The sequence below is a fragment of the Emericellopsis atlantica genome (genome assembly GCF_019669845.1).
Source record: "Emericellopsis atlantica unplaced genomic scaffold F5Z01scaffold_14, whole genome shotgun sequence".
Lineage (NCBI taxonomy): Eukaryota > Fungi > Ascomycota > Sordariomycetes > Hypocreales > Bionectriaceae > Emericellopsis > Emericellopsis atlantica.
Genome location: NW_025764716.1, coordinates 322,992 through 346,898, shown reverse-complemented (window position 1 = coordinate 346,898; position 23,907 = coordinate 322,992). Strand labels below are relative to the sequence as shown.

Sequence of the window (23,907 nt, the reverse complement as noted above, 5' to 3'; positions counted from 1 at the left end):
TGCAGGCATGCCGGGTGTTAAGCTGAGCGCCTATGGGGCTGTTAGTAATTGGCCTCACCGGAGAAAAAGGAGGATCGGGGGAATTCTCGTGTGTTGTACAGCCTCGGGAAATCCGCGATGCTTCGCCCACTCATGAAGTCACAGTGAAAGCACTTGACGTATGGGAGGTACTTAGTTGACAGATAACACGAGAAGTCGTGCCTACAAAGCAGTGATGGATGTGAGCAGCTCGATTGTTGACACACCACCGACATATCCTACTGCAGGTACCACACATCTCTCGCCATGATCACCTCGCAACTCAAATCGGTGTTCGAGCAGCTCAGGGAACGTCGCAAGACCAGTGGAGGCGTCCTGGATCTCCTGGACGAGGTGTTGCGTCTAGCCGAGAGGTTCGAGAGGAAATGGGATGCACACATTGCGAACAACAAGCTTGCGCAGCGAGATGCCGGTATCTTCAAGCGTTTCTTTGGGACTTGGGAGGATCTGGACACGATGATCACAACGTCGCTCGACGACGCTCGCAGCTACCTCCGCCGGGCAAACAAGGAGAGTCCTGACGTTGTAGCTGCCATGGTCAGGATCGAGACTATATGGGAGAGCCTCAAGGCTTTGCACGAGCGAGTTCACGAGGAGATCGAGAAGCTTCGCGGAGTGAATCTTATGTGATACTCTGCTTGTGGGCTCTGGGGATCTTGTCACTGCATTCCACGACCATTGTGGGAGCTCAACTGTACGCATCGCGGCACGTTAGGACCGATTGGCGAAGTCACATCTGCCATTGTGACAGGTCTTTACGTTGCAATTGAACCGAGAGTGAACTGGGCTTTGGCGATGTTGAGAGAATTGAGGTAACCTCCACCCGAGCATGATTGAGGCAAAGGAGCCGCCGCCTGCCTGTGTGGTTGCTTTCAAGTTCTATTGGGGTTCCGCACGCGGGCAGGTACATGGTATGATGCAGTCTGAGCTTCGGTGGTCATTGGCCTCACTTGAGGTTAAAGGTGCACCGACGACAATGTCTAGAAGGGTTCTGCAACTCTCCAAGTCTTCCCACCAGCAACTGCAAAGTAAGGAGACCACCGCGGAAAGCTGTTTTCGGACCTCTGCTTCATCTTAGACCACATTGACCGCAGGCGGAAACATCAGCAAAACTCGCCATGCTCACCGCTCAACACAGATCCCATTTTGACAGCATTAGAAAGAAGAGGAAGGAGGGGAAAGGTATGGTCGAGCTATTGACCTTCGTCGATATCGGAGGCCAACGTTTTGAGAAGGAGTGGGAGAAAGCCATCGTCAACAACAAGTTCACAATCGAGCACGCCAAGATATTGAAGGGCTACTTTGAGTCCTGGGAGCGGATGAGCGACATGATCAGCATTGCCTTGGATGATGCCCGCACCTATTACAAGAAGAACGGGGCCGACTTCGACGTCGATTTCCTGGTGAGATATGTCGAAACAATATTCTTGAGGCTGAAGAACCTGTCCAAAGTCATGAACGAGGAGATTGACAAGTTCCGGGAGAAGAAATTGCTCTGACTGGCGTTCATGGCTTGGGTTGCCTTGGCCGTACTTGAGAGGGAGAGGAGAAGGCGTTCTTGAGTCCACGCCGATTACGGCGGTTGATCATAGCTGTCTCAAGAGAACCATGTGTTCCACTAAACAGAGCAATAAATTGGAACAGAATCAGGAGAATGTGACTTTGAATTGTGATGTGTACGTTTTCTATATTCAGTGCAAGAAGAACTGACCATCATTATGACGAACTGTAGCTGTATTGTACCCTTTGCGTACTTATTCACGCAACGTATCAAACTGGTCAAAAGGAAGTCCGTTGTGCTCTGAATATCGTTAAGCGTACTTATGTACGCAACAGTACCGACAGCCTGATGCACTGTTCTTCAAACAAGCTCTTGATGGTTGTATCGGTGGTGTGCGAAGACGATGTTGTGCAGACTCAACACTTTCACCGTTACACGTAGGCTGCTCCTGTGAAGCGATGAGTGAAATTTGGAGCGCACAAATCACCTGTATATGAACCTGCAGGCAAGCCTGAGGACCGATTCACTGCCTCAGCTTTTCTATAAGACAATGCTCTGGAGCTGGACGAAGTGGCATCGACCACAGAGCACGCACCTCGACCATCTTGAGCAACTCTTCTCCAAAGTGACAGCTTCAGACTTGACGAACATTCAGCACACTACACAAACCGACAACATGAGCACTGACCCCTCGAAATCCAGGCGTGAGTTCCTGCTGCAGCGCATCCCTCAGATGACACTTGGGGGTCACCCAAAGTGGAAGTCAACCAAGTTTCCGCCTGATGTGGTTGCCGAGTGGGAAGGCATGCGAGAAGACCGCAAGGGCCCGTCCGGCATCATGGAACTGACCCAGACGACAATCGACGTGGCTCGGGACTTTGAAGAGACGTGGGCCATCATCGACGTCACGACGAAATTCGACGAGGAGCACACGGCCTACTACAAGTCGTACAGCCAGGACTGGGAGACGCTAAATGGCTGGATCGACACAGTCATGGACGACTGCCGCACGTATTTGGGGACAACGGTTGACGTTGAACTGGCGCAGAAGAAGCGAGCGCTGGATGTCATGTGGACCAGGCTGAAGGCTCAGGGCAAGGCGTTGCAGCCACACTTCGACGAGTTCCGGAAGAGGGGCTTGCTGTGAGGCTGGATATTGTCTCGGAAACCATCGAGGGTTGAGCTACGGGTAGCTCTGAAAGCCTCAGGATCGCGACGCAGTTAGTCATTCTAGAGAGCAGAGGTCGCTGAATCAACGCACGCCCATTTCTTATGAGGACGTCTTCACGTAGTGGCCCAAATATATGATGTGCTCTTAAGGTAGTGAATAGTTCATGGTATCATGGTGATGCAAAGGAGAAAAGAGGGTCATCCCTGCAGACATTTAGAAGAAGGCGATGCATTATACGTATCTTGGTCGCGGACTGATACCGAACCAGTGACCCCTGGTCACTTCTTACAAGCTGACTGGACATGCCGATTTTGTGGCGCCCACGCAGGAGCTGACGTTGTCCGCGTTCAAGCAGAGCCACGAGAAGCGTGACTTTGTGTCACTGTAGACCACGTCGAGTTTTCGTCCGCGTGAGCGGCATCGGCGACATTCGTCGGTCTCACGACAGCAACTTGACAGCCCCTTTATGGCAGGCAGCGAGCACGAACTCCCCACTCTATTGAACGACACGTCGGAAGTTACTGCGAAACGAAGCGATTCTCAGATAGTGTATTCTGAGATAGCCGGGAACAAGAATCACGATTGAACAGCGCTTACTTTTCGCTGGAGATTACTACCTTATGTGAGAGAATGAATGACCGTTGGGCTCTCAAGCGCTGTACGACCAGCAACCCAATGACGTGGAAGTTGTGGCCATGAGCCTGTAATACGGCAAGTGCCACCTCTCAAGATCACGGGAAAATGTCCCAACTTTCGCAGAACCTGGGAAACCTTGCCAGATCAACCTTGCAATGCCATCCCCCGGACGAAAACCATAGCTGGCCGACAAACTCGCCGCATCTATCGAGAAGATGCTGAAAGCGCACCACTACAAACAGTTCGAGAAGCTCTGCAAGAACCGAAAGACAGCCAAGGGCATGAATACACTGCTTTCCGAGGTTCTCAACATCTCCGAGGAGTTCCATAGAAAATGGCTTGCCGTGAAAAACACCAGGAAATCAGCGGGACCCACAAACGACTTCAAGCAGTGGCCCCTGAACTGGGAAGGCATGGACGAGATTATCACCAAGACGGTGGACTATTCTAGGATTTTCCTTGAAGGCGAGAAAAAACGAGCAAAGCCGAATGTGAAAGGCCTGGCAGAGGTCAGAGACAAGCTTGCTGAACTCAATGAGAAGTGGCAAGAGCTCAAGGACCTGGATCGTTGGATTACCGCTCGACTCCAAGCTTGAATGGTGTTTGAAGCGGTGATTGTACACTATGAACCTATAGGCTCAGCACACGAAAATACATTACTTCAGGAGAGGTTCCAATCATCGAGATTTTCCAGCTCTGCTTGATAGTCTTAAGCGATATTGGAGTTGCCCCTTTTCGGCAACAAGCCACAATCAGAGCTAAAGCATGTTATGACTGTCTCTCATCAGTCCCAAAAGACCTACCCAAGCGACGTGAGCGCGATACTTGATGTCGAGTGTAATATATGTGTGCCAATCAGTGCTGCCGTAAGTCGTGAACGACTTGTTTCCCCGGTACACCGTGGAACTAGGTGCTGCACCGGAATTCCTGGATAGTTGTCTGAGCCTAACCTGAAGTTCGGGAACATCTTCTTGTCAATGAGTCCGGATGCAGACCTATGGCTGTAGGATGATGAGGTGATCACGGCAAGGGGGGATGCACACGGTAATCTCGTGCTTCCAGAGGCAAGCAACATATGCGTCTCAGTCTGATACCTTGCTGCTGACGGAAGATTCACAAATGAGGGTCGACCTATTTAACAACCATAAGCCCCCGGGCCGAGCAACCACACACCAAGCCTTCGTCCATACAACCTCACCCTCCAAGAAAGCGACACACACTCTGATCAGTAAGCCCAAATCTTGACAACTCAACATGGACACCGCCGCAAAAATCGAGTCTTGCATCATCATCGCCCGGCCTCAGTTGGCGCAAACCTTTGGCACCATGGAGACGCTCCTGAGAAGAATCCAGCTTCAGACCCCAGCGGCCCCAAACCCCAACATGCATCGGGACAGAATGCTGCGAGACAGCAAGAACTTGGATGACTTGACAACAGCCATGATCTGTCTACAGGGACAGCTGTCGCGCAGCATGGCGAGCATGAGAGAGATCATGGAGTTGTTGCCATACTGCAACCTGGACGTCAGCTCAGACTGAGGAAAGGTCGGGCACAATGTTCGGAGCCCGCACCGCTTGTCCATCTGCCCTGCGCGTTGGGTATGATGTGGATGGCCTGCTGGAATGGATGTTAGCGAGGATCGAGGGCTGGGGGCTAAAGCGGACCATCAATGATCATATCATACCTATAGTTTTATCATTGAATATGATATCTGAACTCTATTCGAGGGCTACACTGGTTTAACTTGTGATGGCTTCTTGGCTGTCATCTTTGTCCTTTCAGAGAGGCCACCCCCTGCTGAGGTCAACCATATGTGGAAGCATTCCTGAAAATCACAATACCTTCACAACATGGGGCAAAGACTTGACTAGGTCGGTCACCTAGACTTGAGCTGACCTGGAGATGAAAAGGGAGGAGTCAATATGTCGATGAAAACATCGACTGTTTGCCCTCGGACCACTGCAGCTCAGACAAGGGTTGCGGACTCGTGCATCGTCACAGCCAACTCTTCGAAAGGCGAAGCTCAATATGAAGAGAATCACAAATCAAAGGGAGACATCGATCTAGAAAAGTGAAACTACAGTCTTTCTTGCAAGCGCACTTTCTCCTCCATAGGTGCAGAGCTTTGGACAGACGCCTAAAGTGCTGCGCGCTGAGCCTACTAGCAAAGTCGTCGTGGCGCTGCACTTTCAGATGAAAAGGCGGTCAGGTCTCCGATACAACTGAAGTCAATTCAAAGGCTCGACGATCAGATGGCTCGTGGGCTGCTGTTTGCTGGTCATGCGGAATTGGGTTGTTTACCTTTCCTTCCCTTACGTCAAAATGTTTTCGCCCCCTCATCTCCTGGATCACCCCAGCTTCATATCTCGCTTCTCGAGATCTTCTTTTTCCAAGCAAGGCAATGAAGTAACTCAGTGCTTCTTGGTCATTACCCTAATTTCCAATCCGAACTTGCGGTCGTTATTGCCGCCTGACGCCATTGCGATGGGTCAGATCGAGGATGTGAGCATCGTCAATCCACTCTACTTGTTTCCCAGACCACCTCGCTGACTAGATACCCAAGATCGTCGAGTATCACGTCCTTCGAAGACATCAAAGATGCCGGTCCTCGGAGGAGCAGCTCGATCTGTGGCAGACCTTGCCTGAACTACCACTGGCAACAGAGTTGCTATCCGGCGACCCCCCAGACCTCCCGTACGACTATCAGTACGAATCTCCGCGCGATAAGAATGACTACCTGCGCTGGCAATACCTGATGTACCGGTATGAGGGTGTTGAGTTCATCCGCCGTGCTATCGCTGCGTTTCAAAAAAGGCCGCACGAACAGCCTCGTGATGCCTACGTCCACACCCAGGTTAGTGGCATACGCCTTCGTTCTCCGTACCCTCTCTGACATTTCCAAAGGCCCGCGTCCAAGGATACACCTTCTCGAAGCAGGGTGCAGCTGCACGTGTTGCATTCTCCACCGACATGTCCAAGGTACGTGTGGACTGGGAGAACACTTCAAGGCTCACTCCTGGAACCCTGATTGCCCTGAGCCCGAAGAAAGACGGTTTTCGGACAAAATGCTTGGTAGCAACAGTTGCTGCCCGGCCAATTCTCAGTGGCCTGATCCCTGACCCAGAGTTTGGCGAGGCTGAGGACACCCCTCCACGCATCGACATATTCTGGAGCAACCCAGAAGACGCAGTCATTGACCCTCTCGAGGAGATGTTTATAATTGAGCCCAAGTCCGGTTACTTCGAGCCTGTCCGTCATGCGATGATAGGCCTGCAGCATGCTGCCGTTTCGGAGTAGGTGTTTGTTGACCTCATAGCATGCCTCACTAACATTTCATAGGTCATGCATCGACAAGTACACCGTCAATGGCCACACTGGAGATGACATTGCGCCTGATCTCGTCGACCAACCCCCATGCCTACCAGCGGCTACTTTCGTACTCGACAATTCGCAACACCGAGCCTTCCAGCGCATGACATCGCGGGAGCTAGCCATTATCCAAGGACCTCCAGGCACTGGAAAGACATACACATCGGTTACAGCAATCAGGGCCTTGATTTGGAACCGACCGACCCCTATCATAGTGGCCGCGCAAACGAACCATGCACTTGACCAGCTCCTCCTTGAGTGTATGCAGCCAGGCTCGGACGGCGTCGCCATGGTCAATATTGCCAGACTTGGTAGCAGGTCTCAAGACGAAGCCATCCAGCAGACTACGCTCTACAACCTAAGGACAAAGTCGAAGAAGTATGCGCGTGGAGGACACCAAGCCTGGGCTGATGCAGAGTCCAAGGCCGCCGAGTTCGAGTCACTGATACAAATCTGCTTTCCAAATGGCCTCATCCCTTTCAAGGTCTTTCTGGAGGAGGGCGTTATCACGCCCGCGCAATATGAATCCCTCAATGAAGATGACTAGCTGTCTGATTCAGAGAGCGAGCACACAGAGACACAAGATGACCAGATGGCCAAATGGCTTGGCAGTGACCAAGTTCAAGTGGACGCCTCCTGCGCGTACGTACCTCCGAAAGGCCAGTCCGTGCCCAAGGTCGCATATGGTGATGTCCCAGAGCCGGAGAAGACGGCGGAAGAGGATGCTCACAAGCTTGACGAGAAAGCACAAGTCCAGGAGAAAGACAAGGAGCGTCTCAGGGGCAAGTATGTGCCCATCAAGCTGCTCGGGCCTAGTGCGGTCACGGGAGTCCCCGCGAATCTGGCTGCTCATCAAGCGGCAAATGAGGATCTATATGATATACCGCAGGCACTACGACGCGCAGTGTACCGGCACTTCCGCCAAAAGCTCGTGGCGGCCATCAAGGGTCGGATCCCATCAATACTTCAGTCTTTCGCTAGACTGTGCGACCGAGTGAAGATTGGGCGTACTTCAAACGACGTAAAGCTTCTCAAAGAGCAGGGTATATCAGTCGTTGGTTGCACACTGACCGGACTCACCAAGTATCGCGCTCTTGTCGCAGCGTTGGAACCCAAGGTTCTGCTGGTTGAAGAAGCTGCAGAAACTCGCGAGCCGAACATCACTTCAGCCCTGTTCCCGTCCTTGGACCAGCTGATCCTCGTCGGTGATCATCAACAGCTGGTACCCAGTGTCGACGCAGACGTTCTCACGGAGCACCCATTCAATCTGCACGTGTCGCTGTTTGAGAGACTGGTAAAAATTGGCTTACCCTTTACGCAACTTCAGGTTCAGCGGCGCATGACCCCTTCAATCTCCAAGATCGTCCGGCTTTTCTACCCAGATCTCGAGGACCACGAAATTGTCAAGAGCAAAGAGCATCGACCGCCCGTTCCAGGGCTGAGGCCCGACTGTCGTCTCAAGTGGTTCAGGCATGAATGGCCCGAATCACGCTCGGAAAACATGTCCTACGACAACTTGGAAGAGGCCAAGATGATCGCAGGCTTTACCCAGTACCTTGTGCAGAACGGTCTCCAGCCTGCCGACATTGCCATCCTCAGCTTTTACAACGGCCAAGTGGAGCTCATCCAGAGGATCCTAGCGAACACGACATACTTCAAAGAGAAACACGCCCATCAACGCTGGTCCGACGTTGTCCGAACCGTCGATGGATTTCAAGGCGAGCAGAATGAGGTCGTCATCCTGTCTGTGGTTCGTAGTGGTGATCGACCGGGCTTCGTGCAGAACGAGAACCGAGCTGTTGTCGCGCTCAGCCGTGCCAAACGGGGTATGTTCATCTTTGGGAACGACGACACGCTTCGGACCACCGCGGCAAGCGCACAGACGTGGGGAGGTGTGCTGAATATCCTGGAAGAGGATCACGCGATCAACAACACGCTGGAGATTGTCTGCCAGCGCCACAACACCGTGACAACAATCACCAAGGCAGAAGATTGGGAGGATGTTCCTGGAGGAGGCTGTGGCAAGCCGTGTGGATGGACCTGCCCTGAGGGCCATCAATGTACGCAAAGGTGCCACCGGATACCTCACCCTCAACAAGGCTGTAGCGCAGCTTGCAAGAATCCTCAACTCTCCTGTGGTCATCCTTGTCGGGAATCATGTGGTAGGCCTTGCAGATGCAGACAAGGTTGTGGCGATCCCAAGGGAAAAGCTGCCCCTATCCTCAGACATGCGCAGCTTCCCATGGCTGCTCAGGGGAAGATGGCTCAAACGAGGACAACCACCAAGGCGACTACCAGCCAGCATATGTTTGCCACAGGTGATCTGGAGAGCCCAGCCCTTCAACACGGACACCAGCCCGGATGGGAACCCGCAGCAATTGCCCGCAATGACAAGATAGCGCGAGCACAGTCAACATCTCCGCAAAAGAGACAGCCTATGTCCTCAGCAGATGAGCCATCCCGGAGTTTCAGAGAGCTCTACTGCCAGAACGGACCAGCTGACAACAACGGCGGACAATTGGAAGCCCCAGCTCGCCATGAGCGGCCAAGCATTGCTGAGACGTATGTCGAAACGTGTGTGGCTAGAGACGGGCAACGGATCATGAAGAGCACCAGTCGCCACACGCACAGCCGCAGTACGACGGAGGAATGGGAAACGGTAGAGCTTATAGATGGTTTGCAGGTTGAAGAGAATCCAAAGGTGGAAGAGATGGACGATGTGGAGGAGGATCTCATTTCCTTTGAGGATCTGCTGGACTTGTAATTGCATCATATGGAATCGAGGTTTAGGGAGTATGAACGCCTTTGCGCACTGACACGAACCTAAGTATTGTCTTCCTCAATGAAGGGAGTTAGAAATTTTCAAAAGCTTGACTGCACACAAGCAGTGAGTGCCAGTGACCCCCGTGCTCGCGAGGAGCTCGCCGCTACCGTCAGGGTTTTCGCACCCTTCTATTCGCGTTGGCAGGTCACTTGAGCCTGATGTCCCCTCTGCTAATCTTCAAGGTACCTTTACCTCAGCACGCAGTCGTCGTTTCGCCCGCAGCCCTAGCTTTTTCGGGGGTTTCGGAGCTGGGGGCTTGGATGTCTCGCCAGGTGGTAGTCCTGGCAAAGCGTATGGAGCGAGTGCAATGGCCTGCCAAGTCTCCAAGAGGTCGTTTATGGCCACTGTCCTGTTCTCAGGTAATAAGAGGCTGGAGTCACGAACTGCAAGCATCAGAGGCGATTTTAAAGCGAAGAACGGATCGTTCCCAGCAATATGAAGCCAGTCGTGTTCTATACCTAGGTCATGGAGGAGCTTCTCCAAGCTGAGTCGATAAGACAGCTGTAGGGGAAACTGGGCGGCTTTATTGGTGTCTATAATGTATCGTGCATTGGAAACGATGTTTGGGTCAAGAAGGTCCAAGAACTTGACGTCTTCGCGTAGGGTCCGTGGGCCACTATTATATAGTCCCGACCATGGATCAATGATAATATCCTTTCGCTCATTTCAGCTATTGACATTCACTCTGTCTCCCCAAGGAGAAAATTCCTCGAAGATTTCCTGCAAGCTGCAAGGCTTGGAAGCGACATTGGCGAATTGGTAGGACGTGATGGCCTATTGCAGGTCCAGGTGATCCAGGCCTGCAAGGCAACGGGTATCAGGTATTGATACGCCAATATGGAAAGCGCTGGTTTGGTAGGCTAGATTCCCCCTCTGAATTTTGTCTCGACATCAACAGACACGAGAAGACTGTCCGTCACAGGGCTTCCGGTTAGTCATGATCCAAGATAAGGTATGCTAGGGGTTCTGCACTCGATACCAAGTATATGACGGAGAATCAGGGGTTCCTAGCGAATAATGCCCCTATGAGGCACCAGGATTGACGGCATTGTGTTAATGGTAAGGTAGCCAGCCTGTTCTGAAAGGAAGAATGTGTGAATGAAGGGTCGCGACTCTGCCCTGGCAGGGTCCGCAGGGACACGAGTTGACTCTGAGTACGTGTAATTATTTTGTTCATTGTCGGAAACTCATTCAAAGCAACGATTTGTGAAAGAACAATACTTGAGGTGTTGAAGTCCACGTGCAATTTGGTGGTGGTTGATTTTACTGCTGCTAATCGAACGGCTGAGGTTTATATGGCGGGCGGTGGACGGACGCGCGAGCTTCGGTTACCTTAGATTTGCGCGGCGCGTTCGGTTCTGAACCTTACCGGTTCACGCCCTCAACCTCGTCGATCATATGGAATATTCGTATCCGCCAGCCTCTGCATTTGCCCGACGTCAGATTTGATCGATCATTTACCAATTGCCATCGCCACTCCCGACAACCACCACGAACTTCGCGACCGCTCCCGATCGACGTCACTGGGGTTGACGCGCCGTCAGCGCATACAGCATAGGCATGCACCGCGCGCCCTTACGAACTGTGCAGGGACCTTGAAGCAGCTGGGAAGCAACGGAGAATCGTACAGACGCCTCGAACTAGGCCAATTGGCGCCGTCGCGATGGATGACGAGGATCGCTACTCCGCGAGCTCTGCGGATTCGGACCGCGACAACGACAATGACAACGATAACGAGCCTGAGCAAGACAATGATGCAGACGAAGTGATGGAGGATGCCGATGATGGCAACGACGACGTCGACGATGACAACAACGACGATGATGACGATGACGACGCTGATGGAGACGGCGATGGCGATGGTGACGGAGACGGCGATGGCGATGGCGATGGCGATGGCGACGGCGACGGAGACGATGACAACAATGACGACAACATCGAGGGGGATAACAATGAAGCCGGCGATCAGACCACTGGAGACAAAGCGTCGACCAGCGGTACGGCAAACGAGCAGTCACAGCAGGATTCCGAGGCGAATGGTGACACGGGTGGTCGACAGGCAGATCAAGAGGGTGCCGACACGACTGCGACGACGCCTAAACCGCTGGGTCCGAAACGACGGACCATCGCACCGGATCTCCTGACGGCGAGGACGTATGATATTATCCCTACAATGGCCGCTCCGCAAGCAACGAGCATCAACGCCATGGCCATCACCCCGGACTTGCGATATTGGTTTACAGGAGGGTCAGACGGGTATATCAGGAAATACGACGGTCCCGGGACGATCAATGGCAAATTACCATTGACAGTAGCACAACGCCACCCCTTTGTTGATAGCGTGACCAAGGCAGGCATTCTCATGTCGTACTGGGAGAATGAAGAGATCAAGAGCAACGACGCCGACCAGATGCTTTCGCCGGTGTACTCGCTAGCTGTCCAGTCGCAGGCACTGTGGCTCCTGTCTGGCACCGAGCTGGGAGGTATCAATCTGCAATCTGTGCGGCACGACGAGGGTAAAAAGATCCACTGCCTCAAGCAGCACTCGTCCGCTGTCAGCGTCTTGACACTCGCGCCGGACGAGACCAGTGTTCTCAGTGGAAGCTGGGACAAGACGATTTTGGACTGGGACTTGAACACGGGGGATGTTATCCGCAAATTTGACGGCATGGGTGGACAGATCTCGGCAGTAGAGTTACGGCCTGAGGGGGGAGACGTGATACCTGTGGTGGAGGATGAGCTACCTGTGCCGACGGGCACGATTTCCACGAACAATGGGGCCCCGCCTGTCAATGGCAGCTTCAGCGACAATCTCTTCGATGGGCCTAGTGGGCCAGGCCAGGACTCGCTGTTCGGCAATGAGGGCCAGAACAGTCCAGCACACGAGAGCTTGTTCGGAGGCGGTAGTGACGATGCGGGCAGTCTCTTTGGAGAAACCAATGGCGACCAGCCGTTTGGCAACGACGAGGATGACTACAACAATGAAATGGGTATGAACATGATGAACGCTGGTCAAGGCAACGACGACGGCATGGATCACTCGGCAGACATGGCCATGGCCGGCATGGATGGTCCCAAGGATGATGGAGCAGATGGTCAGCAGAAAGCTGCCGACGGCATGGATGTGGACGCAAAACCTCCGCCGCAAAACGAGTCGACGGAGCCTCAAGCCGCAGAAGCGAGCCAGAACACACAGCCGGGCGATATGTCGCAGGAGCAGCTCAAGCTTGCGGGTGAGCTCAAGCAAGAGGAGGACAGTGGGCAGGTCGCCGACGCGCCAACGTCCCCGAAATACGTACATCAGGATCATCCCTCCACAGGCGATGATCCGTCACTCATGTCACGCGATATCTTTCTCTCGGCAGCCATTGACGGCTCGATACGCATCTGGGACCGGCGAGTGCCCAACCCTGTTGCAAAGATTGGCACGCGCGTCGGCGTGCCGCCCTGGTGTATGAGTGCGTGCTGGAGTCCTAGCGGGAACATGATCTACGCCGGGCGAAGGAATGGAACAGTCGAGGAGTTCGACGTGCGCAAGGCAAGGAGAGGGTGGGAACCGGAGCGAACACTCAAGTTCCCGGCTGGCAGTGGCGCTGTGAGCGCTGTGAAGCCCATGATGAACGGACGGCATCTAGTGTGGTAAGTTTTTGTGACGTTCCTCTGTTGCCTTTTGGGATGGGACACTGAGTATTCTGTAGCGCATCGCATGATATTCTGCGGCTCTATGATCTTCGTGAGCAGTCAAAGGGATCCAAGCATGCCGCTGTGCCGTTCTTGATTATCCCGGGACCTCCTCGCGCTGGCGTCATCTCGAGTCTATATGTCGACCCGACGAGCAGGTTCATGCTCAGTGCAGCGGGCACACGCGGCTGGGAGGGAACATGCACCGAGGCATTGGTCGGGTATGAAATCAACGTACCCAAGTAGGCGCGTGCAAATTAATCACACGGATGGCGTTTGTGGGCTTGGAGGCATTCGTATCCGGAGTAGAGGCTTGGATATAAATACCCGTTGGACTGTCTTTTATTTGCTTATAGAGTGTAAGGGTGCCTCAAAAGAAGATTGTTTTTAACAAAACACAAAGACAAAGACGACGTGACAAAGCAATTGTTCCAATTCACTCATTCTGCTATCAGGCGCCTGGTTGTCACGAGACAAAAGAAAGACACAATAAACCATCGACCCAAATGAACAAAGGAAACCTGGGCTTAGCCCCTATTGTCGTTCAAGTGCATCCTACCCATGATGCCGCTGATGCTATCATCCGGCCGGAGCGGCTCGTCGCTCAAGCGCTGGCTTGGCGTAGGGGTCAAGTCCTCCGTGCCCGAGGAGTACTCGTCCTCTTCGGCTTCAAGGTCGCCGCGGTCGTAAAGTTGAAGCTCATTTGAGTTGGGCTCGAAGACCGAATGTTCGGGGATGGTTTTTTCAGAGTCTGCTAGGTCTCGGCCGGGCCTGTGTCGAGATGAGCCCCGATGACCATGACGAGAAGATCCATGGCGCGAATGGCGAGTGCCATCGCCCTTGGAATCTCCCTTGGAGGACTGATGGGAGCTGCGGTGGGACTTACGACGTTTCTTGTGGTCACTATCCTTGTGGAAGACCAACTTGGCATCCTTTCCCTTCTTGTGATGAGTGTGCCTGGTGTGGTGGGCCCGCTTCATGTTGCCCTTGAAGCCAAAGAAGCGAACCAAAAGTGGATAGTCTCCGGGGTTTTTCTTGGACTTCTTGGACTTGCTCTTCTTGGATCGGTGTCCACGCTTCTTGTGCCGCTTTTTGTCCTTTTCAGCGGCGCGGGGGGAGCTATTGGTGTTTCCCATCTTTCTGGCTATGGACTGCTCAGCTGGGATACTCTGCTCTCTGTGAAGGTTTCTGTTGTCTTGGAGTTCAAAACTCAAATGTGGGAGAAATCAAGCCCCCTTTATGCCCTGAGAACGTAGACGATGTTCCGCCTCCATCTAGGCACATATTCACCAGACACGATGTGTGACTTGATCACCGGAGGCAAACAAAGCGAACATGGGGAACAAGGTCACAGTTTCAAGTCGATTTGATTCAAGATAATCGACGTCCAGCACCAGATGTGCTCCATCTACCCAGAACAGCGGGTGAGACCAGCCAACTTCGCAGTGAATGACTGTCCGATGTGTTCCCATCAATATAGTCTGTAGGACAGCAGGTGCAACCCATGTTGAAGCACAGAGCGTTCATAAGCTTGTGCCAGTACCCGCGAGAGCGGTTTTCCTTCTCGATGCGCCGGCGTTCTCTTCGTGCCTCACGGTCTCGGCGGTCCTTGCGGCGGGAGCGGCCCGTGGTGACGAGCTCAATGTCGGGCTCATGACCGCGGCGAGGCATTGCAGTGGAGTTTGGGTTGGTTGGATTCTTGTTGGGTTCTGGAGTTTGGTTTGTTGTCTGGTAGCATGAGGACTCCCTTGGGCAGGTGCTCACCCAGTATATGTAGACACAGGAGGCGCGGTGAAGCATTGCTTGTGAGTCAGTGATTAGCATACAGAAAAGCGCTATGTTCTCAGGTTTTCAAGTATCGCCGTCCACCCCTGGCATTAAACCAAGATTCAGTCAAAGGCTTGTGAGGGCAATCAAGGCAGAACAGACTCCTTGTAATATCAATCGCAGGACGAGACATGGAGTACAAGTTGCACAGCTGTTCCGCCGTGATTGACGAGTGACGAAAAGCTACCGGATGTGATTCTATCTTGAAACTTCTACATCCTCCAGAATGACAGTGTATCCTAAGTGTGATCAAACAGCTAGGAGCTACATGAAAGATACTACCATTAGCAGAGCCTATCGTGAAGAGACGAGCCAGATGTTCACTTCTCTAGTATCAATAAGTCACGGGGCAGTGTTCGTTGATGTCTTGTAATCGCTTTCCAAGTAACAAGTCTCTCATCGGATCCCAGTAGCTAGCAGACACCAAACTCTCCCCACTGCCCGGGGTTTATGTCCCCCTCAAACCACAGCTCCCCGGGCTGATATCTGCTCAACACTACAGCTCAAGGCCCTTCATCAGATCACTTAGCCGAGCCACTCTTGCTGCCGCTGTGCTTGCTTCCTGAAGAACTACCGCCACCTTTGCTTGATTCTTTGGAATGGCTGGACTCGCCCTTCTTCGCGGCTTTGGCAGCCTCTTTCTCCTGCTGCTTCCTGCGGCGCTCTGCGGCCTCCATCGCCTTGCGCTCTTCCTCGTCGGCGAACCACTCGTAAGCTATACTGCCCCAGAAGTCGATCGGCTGGTCTCTGTGCTCGCGAGGCATGATGTCTGCAAGTTTGGGTGAACTGGAAATAGAGTGATTGTAGATTTGGGCGATCCAGATCAGGGGGGGTTGTCTTGGACGGTCGAGGTTTTCTGAACACCACAGTCCGAACGGTCTCTCCGGCTCAACTTATGCTTCGTGTTCATCATTGACGCGGTCGTACCGTTTGGCTACATGATGGGGTGCCTAGAACTGTCCTTGCCTCTGATACAAGTTACTTCCAGGTCTGATTGTCTAGCATCGTAGGCGCAACCAATGCCAAAGCACCTTGACCTAATCAGCACAGCGGCTTCCAAGGAAAATTTTGCACCTTCTGTCGTACTGTCCTCTTTGAGATACATCCCCATCCCCAATTCATCTTCGATTTTTCCTGTCTGTAAGACCGTCAGACGGTTCTGACTAGCACACGGCCACCAGTGTTCCGGAGGACGCTCAAAGTGCCAATGGCAACATCACTAGGGCACTCAAACACCCTCATGGAAGTCTTTCGACTGGTTCTTTTCGCCATTGATCTTGTTCAGAGTGAAGCCGGCAGTTGTCCGCGATGTACTGTGCTCCCACATCTCGTGGCCAAAGCCAGTCAGAGTCGGCCCTTTCTCTCTGCTTGACTGGGGCTCAGGTCGATCAGGAGTACAACGGCTACTGCGAGAGGACATGGCGTTCAGCATGCCGTTCAAGACATGGCCTCCTACTACTTCTACAAAATATAGTGATGCTCCACATTTGTCACTACTATTCTGAGGCTCCTTGGTTGCTTGTCTCTAAGCCTGCCTCACTGGCAACAGTCCAATTGCATGCCTTTTCAAATATCTAATTTATCGCAGTTGAGCGCAGGCATGATTGCAAATGATAGTCCTGAAATCGCCGTTCATAGGTAGGTGGACAGACCCACGGATAGCTTGTACGCATAGTCACTATGCTAGGCGTATGTGCTGCGCGATGCTCAAGAGCTATTTTCACATTCAAAAACGCATGCACTCAAAATGTCCGTCCGTCATTCTTGTGAGTCTCTACTTTGCTTGCTTTCCTTTTTGCATGTGAACTAAGATGTGAAATGTTGGAGCAGCATTGATCACAACCGAAGGGGATCTGAAACTTGAATCAAGCCTGAAGCCAGCTTGGATCAAAGGGAATTGGTCTAGCTGTCGATTGCGAAATTGGCCATAATTGATCCGAGATTCTTCAATCAACATGCCCAGCAAATGCCATCATGTTGGGTGAGACCCGTAAGACTCCCGTGCCTTGAGAAATTGAGTCACCAACTCCTGCCAGTAGCCCTCCAGCAGATAGGCAAGATTATGAAAAAAGCTTATCGAGTCAGGTACGTAGAGCCGCATCGAAAAAAAAATCACAAATAAGATTTCTCGATGAGCGGGATGATCTGCTGGCGCCAAGGCTCCTCCACGACTCCGCCGGACATTCACCTCCGTGACAGCTCCACCGATTCTGTCATGATCCGCATCGCATCACCCCTTTGCAGCCCCTTAAACCAACTCAAGTCGCCGCATATGGGTCATTAATGTGCATGTCGAAGAAAAGAACAGCTACGTTGCCGTCTACCATCTACTGAAGCTTTCTGGCGGACACCCACCGTGGACCCGGGATGATGTAATGAGTCCCTGAGGCTCGCACTCTGTGCTCAGGTTGACATCATACACATCCATCTCCCATCAAGGTGGGGAGATGTCGTCAGAAGGTGGGAGGCTCATCTGAAAAAGCTATAGGTATATGAAGCTTCTTTCGTTGCTGGAAGTGGTGTGGCTTTTCATTACCATTCTCACATTACCGCAATCGAGCAAAAGAAATCCGAAATCCCCAGATCATCACCATGTCTCACTTCAGGAACCCCGAGTCTTTGAACTCTGCCCAGGGCGAGTTCTCGAGCCACGTCAAGCCATCAGAGCCTTTGACCACAAAGGGCGTAAGTCAAACTCGATTCTCATGAAACATGGAACTGTGACTGACAGATTGTAGCACGCCCCTGGTGTCAAGGTTGGCAACGACGCTGCCCCTGAATTCAGCGCCGAGACCTATCCTCCCGGTACTGCTCCCGCAGACCGCACCTTCAAGCCCAACCCCGTCGATGAGACCTCGACGGAGAACAACGCGGTACCCAAGGCCTCAGATACCCTCGGCGGAGCCACCTCTGCCGACGTGCACCAAGGACTCGGACACCCTGGCTCGGGCCAGACCAGCCAAGAGTTGCACGGCACGCACAAGAAGGACCGCTCAGGCCTGACTGGTGTTGGTGCCAACTTGACAGATCCCCAGCACCAGCACCACCACGACCGTCCATATGAGACCGGCAAGACTGGCAAGGGGAGCTCTGACTATCCTGCAGCGGAGGACCACGTTCCTGCCTCTGCTGAGCAGATTGCCAGCGAGCGTCGTTAAGCGTTGGACCTTGATTGGCACAGTTCAGTGTTGGTAAAAGATAGGCGTTACGGGATGGGCAGCATAGGAATTATGTATTATGAATGATCATGAAGGCTGAATGACATTACCGCAACACACTTTTGGTGTTAAGACGAGCTGCATCCAAACATTGCTCGTCACGCTGCTGCTCAATTCGGAAGTGACAGGCTAGTTACTGCAATGCCATGCGTTACATCGAATACATGCTGCTTTTTGAATATCATGAAACGACAGATTGCCGTCAAAAGGTCCAGGCAGCTTCCACCATGATGATTACACAGATCCCCTCAGAACCAATGCCATCAAGTAGCAACGTTGTGCGAGAACCAAACAAATCTCATATCCCATTGTAGATAAAAAAAAAAAAGCCATACCCGATGCCCAAAATGCTTTATGAGCTGACACCTAGGATAGCTCCAGGGTAGCCAAGGGCTCAAGCTAAGCTTTGGCCCGGGATTGAACACGCGAGTGACGTGACCAGACTAGCCACATGGCCAAGGTCCGACAGGCGGGGTTTCCGATCGGCAGGCTGGATTGCATTTGCACCTTCCGTTCTGGAATTTGAACTCAGGAAGGTCATGAAATCTCTTCTGCCTCTAATGATTATCAGCACCTCGAGCTTCCATTCCCACCTCGAGCACTTGAAACAACAGGGACCAAGGTTCTCCCTCGAACCATGTCGTGTCGCGGCAGCGCCAAACCGGGGCGGAGGCGAACCTCAGTCCAAGGTGAACCAATCTCGACGCCGGCATTTCGACCACCACCCGCCATTGCAGCTTGGCTAGGCATCTCCTACAGTAGCAGCCGCTGCCAGTGTAGTGGGCCTCGTACGCCACCAGAGTACACACGGACACAAGTGAAAACAACCAAGCCTTGTTCTCGATTGAAGTCTTGGGTGCTCCCAACGCCTAAGGAACGTGGTAATCCGGATAATTTTTGGCCGTGGTCGAACCGTATCGGTACTTTCGACGATCTGAAAACTGATTGTCGCGCTCATACTGTACAGAGGAGCGTGCTTGTCCTCAGTTCAATTGATCGCTGATGGCACGTTCTTCACGGGACCGCCGGGGCACTATTGCTTGTTTCGTGCCAGGGTCCTGCATCCGAGCATCGGATTTGACGAGTCGATTTAGCCACCAGGCTCGTGGTCAACCGTCGATTAATGAACGTAGCGACCGGCCGCCCGCAAACCGTCAAGCAAGCCGCGAAGCGTGCTTGTAGATTACGAAGTTGATTTTCCATCACCAGCTACAGGCAAGCCAGCTCTCTTTGCCGACTGTCTTGGTATCGCAACTGAAGTTCCCGCTGCCGCCCTGCCTGCCAAAGTACCGAAAGAGCCCTGCCTCCAGTCCCACTGGGCTACCGGACTAGGATCGGACGGTGGCCACTGGGCGGTGGCATGCCGCATGCATTATTGCATTTGTCCGTCCAAGCCTTTCGAAATCCCTGCTTCCCAGGCGCCCCTCACACTCTCGCAAGTCTCATTTCACAGGCGCGTGGGCGATGCGAGACACGCCCGCGCGGAGCGATAGGCTGACTCTACGGAGTAATAATTACTGAGTCTGTACCGTACTTCGCGGGCCTCATCTCTGGCAACGCCAATGTCCGCTAGAGCCCCCACATCCTCGGAAGTGATTCGCACACCGGTACGGAGTAATAGTTTGTCTGTAAGGCTAACTATGGTGGGACGATGCGTATTTATGTCCGTGAACCGCTCCCGCACCACTCGAGTCTCCATCGAGGGGATAACAACGCCAACGGCTGCATTCTCCAGTTCTGGTCACCAACGCTGGACGAGCCCGCTTCTCCAGCCAAGCACGCGTACGTACGTGCATTATATCCACTGGCATCAAAAGGGCGATTCCCAAATAGTCACCGCTGCCGAGGTGCCTTTCAGTCTCCTCTCCTGATTATCCCCTTTGGCGCGTTAGCACGCACTGTAGGTTCAAAGTCGGCGGCGCAGTCAAGCACGAAAATAGACAGACGCGGCCCAACTACGAGCGCCCGCCTTCATTCCCCCCGGGGTCCTGGCTCCTGAGTTAGGCATATCGCCTCGGCAGCTTGAATATCAGCCTTATAACCCCGTGGCAGCCCGTGCTTGTCAAGCCACGTCAACATCCACACCCTGAGATATCATCTTCGTGCTACAGGGCTGCAGGATGGAGATTCAGTTCTCGATTCCAGTGACGGGCGGTAGGCGCAGGGCCTCTGACAACTCCAGGTGAGTGGCTCGCCGCGTTCCTGACCCAGCGGTGCGGGCTGCCGAGCGCAGCGCCCAACGTTCATGCAATGACTCCTCCCTGCCCTCAGCCCTCACCTCCTCGCATGACTGCGTGCGCGTCTTGGCTTTTGAAGGCTGAAAGCTGAATGCCGAAATGACGGACGCTAACTCGCCTTGCCTTCAGCTCGTCATCTGCATCTCAAGCCTCCAAGCCGGCGGAGAGACAACCTGCGCGCGGCGGTACACACAGATTTGCGCTTGACACGCGCACGCGCCACACACGCCGAAGCTCGACTCGGGCACGCACTGGATGCGCAACGTGTAAGTCTCGTCCTCCATGAGCATGTCAGACTTGAACATAGAGGCACAGTAGGCTGACAGCGATGCAGGCAAGTACGTGGTCAACTGCCGACGTCCCATGCCCGGATTACAGACTGGCGAGAACGGGTTACACAAGTCTGAGCATTTCACTGACTCTGCACAGGAAGAGACACGTCAAGTGTGATGAAACAAGGCCTTCATGCCTGAACTGTATGAAATGGAGAGGGTACTGCGATGCCTACGCGGAGGACGACGCTGGACCGTCGAAAGCTTCCGGCAAGCTCATACACACCAAGAAAGCACCTTTAATAGTGACTGAGCCGGTCGTCAACACGATTTGCTTCACAAACGATCAGCAAAGAGCCTACTTTAACGAATGGTCGGCTCTGTCAGTAACGTATTTGAGCGGCGGACTCGTGCAGACGCGCCTTTGGACAGCGACCATGCCGCAGTTGACGCTCCAGGAACCGACGCTTCGATATGCGGCCATGGCTATCGGCGCCCTGCGCCACGCATACAATGAAGAAGGCCATAGTATGGCGTCGGCCTTGACGATCAACAACAAGCATTATATGAATGCAATCACCTACTATTGCGAAGCGCTGCGATTGCAGTCCAAGGCACGACCAACCCGCGAGGGCTTGCGGACCGCCATGCTGTCCTCATTGCTGTTCATCTGCTTCGAGACCCAGCGGGCGAACATGCCCGTAGCACTCAAGCACATTACGCATGGTTTCAGCATGCTCAATGAGTTGGCGGCCTGCACTGAGAAAGCCCCTGACCTCGTCAGCATCGCACCCGCGCCGCCCTCGCTCGTGCAAGAGATCCTCGATTGCTACAAGCCGCTCGAGCTACAATCGAGATCGTTCATGGGCTCGTACCAGAAGTTCTTCTTCCCCCCAAGCCAACGGCAACAGCAGGGGGGCATACCTGGAGGGCCACCGGAGGCTGGTCGAGGGACTGGGTCACCAAGTCCCGCTGGCGAGACACAAGCCCCGGCCGACACTGCTTCATCGCAGTCCGCATCGCCTGCTGCGGTCTCGAGCCCAGCGAGTCAGCCGGGGACGCCCTGGCAGAGCCAAACCGCGCCATCGCAATCTGACAAGACGCAACAAACGACGCCTCACACGGGCCTCCCTAGTCCCGCGAGCCAAGGCAGTCCGCAAAGTCAGGAGTCTGGCCCATCACCGCCGAGGCCCCAACGGCCGCCTGGAATCTTGCCATTCACCAAACACTCGCCATACTTCCGACCAAAACAGTCCTCCATCCATTCCCTGGAAGAGCTGCCTCGCGTCTTCTCGTCCGCCGATGAGGCTCAGGGATACTGGGGCCTCCTGCAGCGGCAGATGGTCCAGTACATTCCGATTCTGAGCGTCACCACAAGCCAGCTCAATCTGCCCCAGGTGCAGGATGAGGCAGAACTGGACATGAAGTTATCGAGTGTCAGGCAGAACCCACGGATATCCCGGTTCGTGGCCGAGTCGCGCTACTGGCTGCAGAGATGGATCGAGGCGTACGATCCCCTCTACCATGCCGCGGCACGGAACAAGGAGCGAGACCTCCAGGCGTACCTCCAAGCCGCGAACCTGCGCATCGAATACTTGATTCTGTACATTTACACTGCGATTCCACGCTTTTCTGGCCTGATCACAGCCAAGGGTCTCACACCACAGTATCGCGAGATCAACACACTGGCTGAGATGCTCCTCAAGGCCCGACCAAACTGTGGCTTCGCCATGGATTCGGGATGGACGTGGCCCCTGTTTGTGTCGGCATTTGGCTGTCGCGATCCATCCGTCCGGGCTGACGCCATCCGCATCCTGGGCGAGTACCCTATTCGCAACGCTCTACGAGACTCGCGCGTCTTCCGAGCGATTGCGCTCAAGAACCAGCTCGCGGAGGAGGAGAGCGCATCGTGCGGCGACGACGAGCAGCTGCAGTGGTTGCGTCTGCGAAGGCGGGAGGTGGTCTTTGAGGACTTTGGGACGAACATTGTCTTTCGCAGTGCGAAGCGAGAGCAGGAGACTGGACGGTGGGTGGTGGTGGAAGAGGCTGCCAATTTCACTTTGCAGGCGGATGGGACGTTAGATTGGCATGTACAGCCTATATCGTCGTCGACATCGATACTCTCGGGTGTCTGTTGAGAGTAGTTGTTGATAGACGGTGGTCTCAAGGAGCATTGGGATGGTCATTTTGGGCCTTGAAGCATAGCGAATGATTAGATTTAGAGTAGAGTAGATTCTGGTCTGAACAGCATGGTGCTAGCACCTCTATTACTTCGTCGTACAGCGCGATTGATGAATATGTCAGCAATTCACATGAGTCTATGTGGTTTGGGCCTGCATTGAGAATTTGAGGTCTGTGACGATCATTTCGTGCCGTTGATCCGCCAACGAGTCCTGCACGGATGGGGTTGCGGGGCGGGCCCCAGTAACAGTTTGTGTTTCGAGTCCCAAGCGTACTTGTAGGCTCACCTCGCTAGGGTGTTTGAAGGTGATGCTGAATGGTGATTGTCTCTTAATGCGTGCTTGCATGGCCCATGTCCTAGCGGAAGCGACTGGACTGCTCATGCAAAAGAAAATCACGGGGTCTCCCGAGAGTAGGGTGAGGAGGAAAGGTTCACAGCAAGGGGTCTGTCAGGGGCGCATTACGGCCTAGACGTCACTCAGGCAGGGTGAGATAAGTAGAGCTGGGTTGCCTTCCTGGCGGCACCGTGATAATTACTCTTCAGTCTGGAGTCTGAGATGTTTTATGGCTCGCAAAGGACTCCTTGGCGACGATTGCTCCACGTGAGGCGATGTCATCGAAGCATCATTCCAGTGACGCTGGAATGAAAAAGTGGGAGGCCGTCAACCTCAGCACCCATCGTCTTCACTGGTGGGACTCGTCAAACAAGGACATCTCACCACTGCCTTGGAAGGAAGGCGCATGGACCGTCGCTAGATGCAACTGCACGGAACGCCCCTGCCCTCTGAAACATGTCGTGCGGACCTGGCCCAGTGCCTGTGGTCAGTCCAGTCCCAAAACCTCTCCCTCCTCCCGCCGTCGCTTATGCGCCTCGTGATGTTCTCTGCCATCTTCGCCCTCATTCATGGTCACGAACTGTGACCGTAATTAGATATACTTGCTTGACGATT

The 23,907-nt window shown here is 53.5% G+C and overlaps 8 protein-coding genes across 8 annotated transcripts; 7 read left to right on the top strand and 1 right to left on the bottom strand.

Annotated features, from left to right (window-relative positions):
• Nucleotides 1-285: 285 nt before the first annotated feature.
• F5Z01DRAFT_674418 (uncharacterized protein) lies at nucleotides 286-669 on the top strand (the record flags this gene model as incomplete). Its single annotated transcript, XM_046265038.1, has 1 exon — nucleotides 286-669. The coding sequence occupies one exon, from the start codon at nucleotides 286-288 to the stop codon at nucleotides 667-669; it is 384 nt and encodes a 127-aa protein (XP_046118026.1).
• Nucleotides 670-1,157: 488 nt separating this feature from the next.
• On the top strand, nucleotides 1,158-1,538 carry F5Z01DRAFT_636763 (uncharacterized protein; the record flags this gene model as incomplete). The annotated part of the gene is made up of 1 exon (XM_046262233.1): nucleotides 1,158-1,538. One exon carries the CDS (start codon nucleotides 1,158-1,160, stop codon nucleotides 1,536-1,538), a length of 381 nt encoding a protein of 126 aa, XP_046118025.1.
• A 2,024-nt stretch (nucleotides 1,539-3,562) lies between these two features.
• On the top strand, nucleotides 3,563-3,943 carry F5Z01DRAFT_636761 (uncharacterized protein; the record flags this gene model as incomplete). The annotated part of the gene is made up of 1 exon (XM_046262232.1): nucleotides 3,563-3,943. The coding sequence occupies one exon, from the start codon at nucleotides 3,563-3,565 to the stop codon at nucleotides 3,941-3,943; it is 381 nt and encodes a 126-aa protein (XP_046118024.1).
• A 1,727-nt stretch (nucleotides 3,944-5,670) lies between these two features.
• F5Z01DRAFT_750547 (P-loop containing nucleoside triphosphate hydrolase protein) lies at nucleotides 5,671-9,481 on the top strand (the record flags this gene model as incomplete). The annotated part of the gene is made up of 5 exons (XM_046267028.1): nucleotides 5,671-5,850; nucleotides 5,903-6,202; nucleotides 6,253-6,641; nucleotides 6,688-7,201; nucleotides 7,265-9,481. 5 exons carry the CDS (start codon nucleotides 5,671-5,673, stop codon nucleotides 9,479-9,481), a joined length of 3,600 nt encoding a protein of 1,199 aa, XP_046118023.1.
• Nucleotides 9,482-10,873: 1,392 nt separating this feature from the next.
• On the top strand, nucleotides 10,874-13,662 carry F5Z01DRAFT_750546 (WD40-repeat-containing domain protein). The gene is made up of 2 exons (XM_046267027.1): nucleotides 10,874-13,180; nucleotides 13,240-13,662. Exons 1-2 carry the CDS (start codon nucleotides 11,205-11,207, stop codon nucleotides 13,466-13,468), a joined length of 2,205 nt encoding a protein of 734 aa, XP_046118022.1. The 5' UTR covers nucleotides 10,874-11,204; the 3' UTR covers nucleotides 13,469-13,662.
• Nucleotides 13,663-13,666: 4 nt separating this feature from the next.
• On the bottom strand, nucleotides 13,667-15,813 carry F5Z01DRAFT_687599 (uncharacterized protein; the record flags this gene model as incomplete). The annotated part of the gene is made up of 2 exons (XM_046266019.1): nucleotides 13,667-14,398; nucleotides 15,575-15,813. 2 exons carry the CDS (start codon nucleotides 15,811-15,813, stop codon nucleotides 13,750-13,752), a joined length of 888 nt encoding a protein of 295 aa, XP_046118021.1. The 3' UTR covers nucleotides 13,667-13,749.
• A 1,481-nt stretch (nucleotides 15,814-17,294) lies between these two features.
• On the top strand, nucleotides 17,295-18,363 carry F5Z01DRAFT_655955 (uncharacterized protein). The gene is made up of 2 exons (XM_046263547.1): nucleotides 17,295-17,734; nucleotides 17,788-18,363. Exons 1-2 carry the CDS (start codon nucleotides 17,642-17,644, stop codon nucleotides 18,205-18,207), a joined length of 513 nt encoding a protein of 170 aa, XP_046118020.1. The 5' UTR covers nucleotides 17,295-17,641; the 3' UTR covers nucleotides 18,208-18,363.
• Nucleotides 18,364-20,748: 2,385 nt separating this feature from the next.
• F5Z01DRAFT_655949 (C6 zinc finger domain protein) lies at nucleotides 20,749-23,048 on the top strand. The gene has a single exon (XM_046263546.1). The coding sequence runs from the start codon at nucleotides 20,833-20,835 to the stop codon at nucleotides 22,912-22,914; it is 2,082 nt and encodes a 693-aa protein (XP_046118019.1). The 5' UTR covers nucleotides 20,749-20,832; the 3' UTR covers nucleotides 22,915-23,048.
• The last annotated feature ends 859 nt before the right edge of the window (nucleotides 23,049-23,907 follow it).